This window comes from Dermacentor silvarum, chromosome 2 (genome assembly GCF_013339745.2).
Source record: "Dermacentor silvarum isolate Dsil-2018 chromosome 2, BIME_Dsil_1.4, whole genome shotgun sequence".
Lineage (NCBI taxonomy): Eukaryota > Metazoa > Arthropoda > Arachnida > Ixodida > Ixodidae > Dermacentor > Dermacentor silvarum.
The window spans coordinates 170,744,991-170,751,122 of record NC_051155.1 but is presented as its reverse complement, the minus strand read 5'-3'; the positions used below and the strand labels follow the sequence as shown (position 1 = coordinate 170,751,122).

Genomic DNA, 6,132 nt, shown 5'->3' with positions numbered 1-6,132 from the left:
ACGCTGGCAGCAAGCGCAGCCGCCGCAGCGAGCGAATGTTCGTGCGATCTATCGCTTCAACGGAAACTGAGCGGCGAATGCACGGCGCATACAAAGGTCAGAGCCGTGTGGAGATCGCTTGCAAGATACGATGCGCTTGACAACACCGGCAGCCCGTACCGGTGCAAATACAACAACGCACATGTCGGCAGAGTAAACCCCCCCCCTCCCTCGCGTGCTGCCTTCCCGTTTTCCTCATTTCGCGTGGGAGATTGCGTCGCCAGTTGCCCTTGCGCCCGGTTGCAAGATACGCATTTGGTGCCGCAGCACAGCGTCGTCCCCTCCCTCCCATACCCCCACGGCCTTTCGCGCGACGGAAGTCGCGTTTACTCTCCGCCGTGCGTCCGCTCTCCGTGATAGCGCGCGTCCCCCGCGCGCTTTCACTCGCACATACGGCGCGCGGCGATTATTTTATCGCCCTTGGGCTTTATACGGAACCTCACGGCGACGGTGACGCCGACGGCAGAAATCCGCTTGAAGTGTCCATATCATTGCTATCGCAATAAAATAAGAAACTGGGAGAGAAACAGGAGCTCGCTCCGCGTGGGTACACGAAAGGAGCGCAGGTTTATTATTGCAATCGCCATTCGGCGTCATTTTGCAGTGCGCGGAACAGGTGCGCACCGCACGCGTGGACCAGCCGATGGCGGGTGGTCATCCGGTGGCGGTCCAGACGGAGCAGCTCCGGACCGGGTTCATGGGCGAACCCTTCTTGCAGCCGTAGACGCGAGCAAAGTGCTCCGAGTTGCTCAGCGGCACGTTCACCTGCGAACGTTTACGTGGCAGGTAAACACAATTGATCGCGCGCCACTTTCCGCTATATTAAGATCAGCCAACAGTTCTGATGACGCTAAGCGTATGATTGACGTTTGACATCGATTAACGATTCGCTCGGGTAAGCAGCTTCTTGAGGTTAGAAGCCCAAATATCGCTTGTGCAGCTTCAAAAGCATATCTTTTGCATATGTATTCCAATCCGAGCAACCATCAAGACAGACAGAATTTATTTACAGGAAAGGCATATAGGTAGACCTGAAGCTTGGCACGCTCTAGTCTGCTACTCTGCACGGGGAAAGAGGGAAGGGGAGTGGAAAGTATAGGCAACAAGTAACACACTACAGGGGTTTATGATGACGAGGAGGAAAAGGGAAGGAGTTAATGATTATGTACATTTGACGCCGGCCCTATACTAGAGCCGCTCGTCTAGTCTAGGCTGTGTTGAAGCACCACGAGACCTAAACGAGACCATGCCGACCGCTTTCCCCACCCGTCGCAGTCGTACAGACTCCGATGGCTGACCGGTTAACTCGACGTGAAACAAAAATTACGGATAACTGGTGAAAAAAAAAAAGATGTCTATTCGAATGATGTACACACAAGGGAACTTTTCTTTCATAATCGGTGATAATTATACGCTTCAAAGCGATCATTCGGAACTCTAGCTGTTCTGTGATTAACATATATGATACCGAGCGCGCCGCCGCACGGTATCATAAAATTCATCATCATCGAAATTTTTAATCACCGCTAAGAAGAAGTTGACATTTCTGCATGCTATAGGCAGTACTCAAAAGGCTTCGCATACTTCGATACGCTCTCCCCAAAGAACAATATAGCCACATTTACATGAATACGACAACTGGCGCATCGCGTCGTACCACATCGATTTTCTAGAGCTGATGCGCTAGGAAAGCGCGTCACATTAATGGGCCAAGACGAGTGAGTATACTTTGGCAGTGCATGTAAACGCGATCGCATCGCATTATAGGAATTATGGGACCTGGAATTTGCGACGGATTTGCTGCGGTCGCCGAGTTGCGGCGGGCCGTGGCGTCGGAAGCGCCTCGAAGCGCTGCTTTGCCTTCGATGTGCGACACCGCGTCCCGCCACCATATAGCACCAAGGGTGATGCACTACATGTAAACGCTGGCGCATCGCATTACTCATGATGCGCTAGAAAATGCGATGCGCTACTGTCGCATCCTGTCATATTCATGTAAACGCGGCTTATATGGCTAGGCGTTTACAAATATGGAAGCGAATCGAGAGCGCCCGTAACATCCGAGAAGGCGGCGAAGTTATCACGCAAGAGGCCAGGGTCGACGGGTTAACAAACTGTGCACCGGGCAGCGAGCAGCACAGAAGATGAACCGGGGTACCTCTCTGCTTACGCATCTAAAACGCAAAACAAATAAAAAAAGAGAAAGAAAACATGCGATGATGCTGCAAATGCGAGCGAGGACAATGAAGGTATGAAAATGCCTGTCGATATTGTATTGATAATTCTGTGTTAACCCAACTTCTAATTCTTTATTTTTGAGCTTTAAATAAAGTCTGGTGCACCTTTTGTGGAACATGCTCACATCGCCGAGCATGTTCCCCGAGAAATGCTTCCTGTTCAAATGAGAATTTTCAGAATAGTTGTGGAATAACGTTGTGTCTCTCTCGTTCTGAAACGAAAGACCACCACGTTGAAGCACCCATTCATTGCCTCCATGAGAACGTACAGTATACGTGCAGGAATATTATAGGAATCAATGTTATGTGCAGAATGTTCATATATATATATATATATATAACAGTGTTATATGCATAATGTTCATATCTATATATGATTTACAGCAGATCCAACGAGTTGGAATTTATATACAGCGAATCCTTCTGCGAATGCATAGAGAGTCGAAACACGAGTACACGCACGCACGCACGCACACACACACACACACACACACACACACACACACACGCACGCACGCACACACGCACACGCACACACACACACACACACGCACACACACACACACACACACACACACACACGCGCGCGCGCGCGCGGGCACACACAAATTAAACCGAGCTTTTTTTTTAGGTGGAGTTGCTGACTACTTGCGAGTACGACGGACGCATTGAAGGCGTCATGGTTTCAGAGGCAGCATGCACATGTGTACGTAGCGCAATATTCAGTCTGCAAGGACCGTTTACTTCCTCATTACCATGCAGCCGCGGATGCGCGAAGGCGAGCGCCATCTGATGGTGCTGCAAGTAACCTAGCGGCATGCGCGTGCCCCGCTGTGGTTGGCCTATTCGGCAAGGGGAATAGCTAGGCCGCAGTCACGGTCACAAAACCCAGCGAGGTTCGTAAAGAAAAACTCCGCTTTTATAAAAAAAATTTGCGAGACGCGCCCCTCGCGCCCTTTCACTCGCACATACAGCGTTCGGCGCGCGGCGACGATTTTATCTCCAAATGACGTCATACGGAACCTCACGGCGACGGCGACGGCGACGCCGACGGCGACGGCGACGCCGACGGCAGAAATCTGCTTTTGAGTGTCCATATAATTGCTATCGCAATAAAAATTTGCAAATGTTTGCCAACTGAGCAAATGATATTAAAAAAATAATACAACAAAGAGTGCGAAGCTGTATAAGCGACTTCTCACACTATTCGGAAGTAAAAAAAAATTGTCGCAGTTTCACCTGAAAGGCGAAGCATCAATTGCGATAGCAAACTTGTAGAGAGCTATACGGAGTAATGATATTAGCTTTATCAGCTGTATAAACTTGGACATGCAGCAGCATCGGCAACACGCAGAACTGTTGTCGACGCCATCGGCGTTTTGCCCGCGTTCGCTCAAAATGCGTGCGGCGTTGGTGACTGTTGCCGGAGCCTCTGATATAAATAGGCACTGCGTGCCGCAGCTAAACGTCGCCTCCCTTCCCTCCCCCTCCCCCACGGCCTCTCGCTCGTCGGAAGAAGGCGCGTTTGCTCTACATACATGGTGATTGTGAAGGAGAACAGAGACGCCTCCTTCTGCAGCCCTTAAGCGAGCACGGCGCAGAACGCGCGTTTGTTCTCCGCCGTGCGTTCACTCCCCGTGAAAGACGCGCCCCTCGCACCCTTTCACTCGCACATACAGCGTTCGGCGCGCGGCGACGATTTCTTCTCCAAATGACGTCATACGGAACCTCACGGCGACGGCGACGGCGACGCCGACGGCAGAAATCTGCTTTTGAGTGTCCATATAATTGCAATCGCAATAAAAAATTTGTCGCAATTTCACCCGAAAGACGAAGCACCAATTGCGATAGCAAATTAATAGAGAGATACACGGAGTAAAGATAGTAGTTTTATCAGCTGTATAAACTTGGACATGCAGGAGCACCAGCAACGCGCAGAACTGTTGTCGACGCCGTCGGCGTTTTGCCCGCGTTCGCACCGAACGCGCGCGGCATTTTAATATAAATACGTATTTGGTGCCGCAGCTAAACATCGCCTCCCCTCCCTCCCTCCCGTCCCCCCACAGACTTTCGCGCGACGGAAAAAGTTGCGTTTGCTCTCTATATATGGAAAGGAGGAAAGAGACGCTTAATTCTGCAGCCCTTCAGGGAGCACGGAACGCGCGTTTGTTCTCCGCCGTGCGTTCGCTCCCCGTGAAAGCGCGCGTCCATCGCGCCCTTTTATCGGCGCGATGGACGCGACGATTTTATCGCCGTTGATGTCATACGGAACCTCACGGTGACGACGACGGCAGAAATCCGCTTTGGAGTGTCCATATAATTGCTGTCGCAATAAAATTTTGAGGACGCTTAAGCTTCGCCTTTGAGTGGCAACGCAATAGCATTCAAAGATCCCTGCTTCTCACGCTTCGCGGCAGCTGCAGCTTATGTAACCGTAATGTTTAACAGGAAACGTTGGCGGCGAACGCTTTCTGCTAGACGAGCTTTCTGGTAGAAACGCGGCCTCTTGCGTCGGCCGATCTTCGCACATTTACCACATTTACGCGCTAGATACACATTATATTCCCCTCTGCCCGTGCTGCCAGAAGCGCAGAGGCAGCGAGATGCTCGCCGCATAGACCACCGTATGTGCACGATAAAACAGGCCCATCGGGGATGACTACGTTGTCCCGCCGACAATGACGGGTGTTTAAAAAAAATATGCGTACTAACCGAACAGTTAATAGGTCGCCGACGGCTCGTGGCTTTCACATGTGGCCGAATTAACGTAAAAAAGAAAAAGAAAAAACAACCATGGGTTTCGCTTCACCTACAGAGGCCCGCGCTGCGTCCGCTAAGTTCGCGCAGTATACGCTATAACCACAGATTTAATTGTGAATAAATGAAGGAATTCTGGAGTTTTACGACGTGCCAAAGCCATGATTGGATTATGAGGCACACCGTAGTGGGGGACTCCGGATTAATGTTTACTACCAGGGGATCCTTAACGTGCCCCCAACGCACGGGACACGGATGTTTTCGCATTTCGCCCGCAACGAAATGTGGCCGCCGCGGCCGGGATTTGATCCCGCGACCTCGTGAGACTTGTCGAAAACTTAAGCCGCCAACACTCCAATGTAAGATGGTTAGGCAAAGGGTTCGGTAGGTCTTATCAAGACTTTCTCTATAGAAACAAAGTCCAACAGCAGGCCATAACAGTGCCAGAGGCAGCCGCGTGGCCGCGGTGACTTAAAAACAACGTATAGTTATATAGAACAACGTAAGTACACCCGGCACGAAAGTCCTCGCACGGCTCGTATGAATCGATAACTTCACTAACTTGCATGTTATGTCCAAAGATAAATTACTGATCCTGCCCGTGCATATAATAGACCGCTCACCTTGAACTTGGCCGGCAGCCGCCCTCGGAAAAGTATCTGGCGGCCGGCGGTGCCGTTGCGCGCCGGGGTCACCGGCTGGTCGCATTGCCCGAGGGCGAAGTTGACGAAAAACAGCTCGTCGGTGGACAGGGCGCGCAGCGTGGGCAGGCGGAACAGCGCCGGCCTGCCCTCGCGCAGCGGGAACGAGCGGACGTAGACGCGGTACAGGGGCTCGAGCACCGCGTTGTCCTCCACCATCTCGGACAGGAAGTCGTCAATGACGCCGGCGGCGGGCGAGCCGGCCTCGGCCGAAAGCACCTCACCGTACTGCCGCAGGAAGCACCACGACAGGTGCGCGAACCGCAGCGACGTGGTGCGGCTCCACGACGGCCGATCGTCGTGCACGGTCTGCACGCATGCGTGAATACACGCGCGGTCAGTTGTGCTTCTTACAGAAATTAGGAAAGCTGACGCTGTAGCGTCCGAGCAATCTGCAG

General features: G+C 52.0%; 1 protein-coding gene across 4 annotated transcripts in view; it reads right to left on the bottom strand.

Annotated features, from left to right (window-relative positions):
* Positions 1 to 561: 561 nt before the first annotated feature.
* Positions 562 to 6,132, bottom strand: part of LOC119442107 (neprilysin-1) — a 37,277-nt gene continuing 31,706 nt past the window's right edge. For 3 of the 4 annotated variants that reach the window (XM_049661901.1, XM_037706843.2, XM_049661902.1), the window contains 2 exons: positions 5,657 to 6,043; positions 562 to 804 (listed from right to left, as the gene is read on the bottom strand). In XM_049661901.1, the coding sequence (XP_049517858.1) occupies positions 694 to 804; positions 5,657 to 6,043 (498 nt within the window). In that variant the 3' untranslated portion in view covers positions 562 to 693. The remainder of the gene's footprint in view (positions 805 to 5,656; positions 6,044 to 6,132) is intronic. The other variant, XR_007465654.1, reaches the window with a different exon arrangement.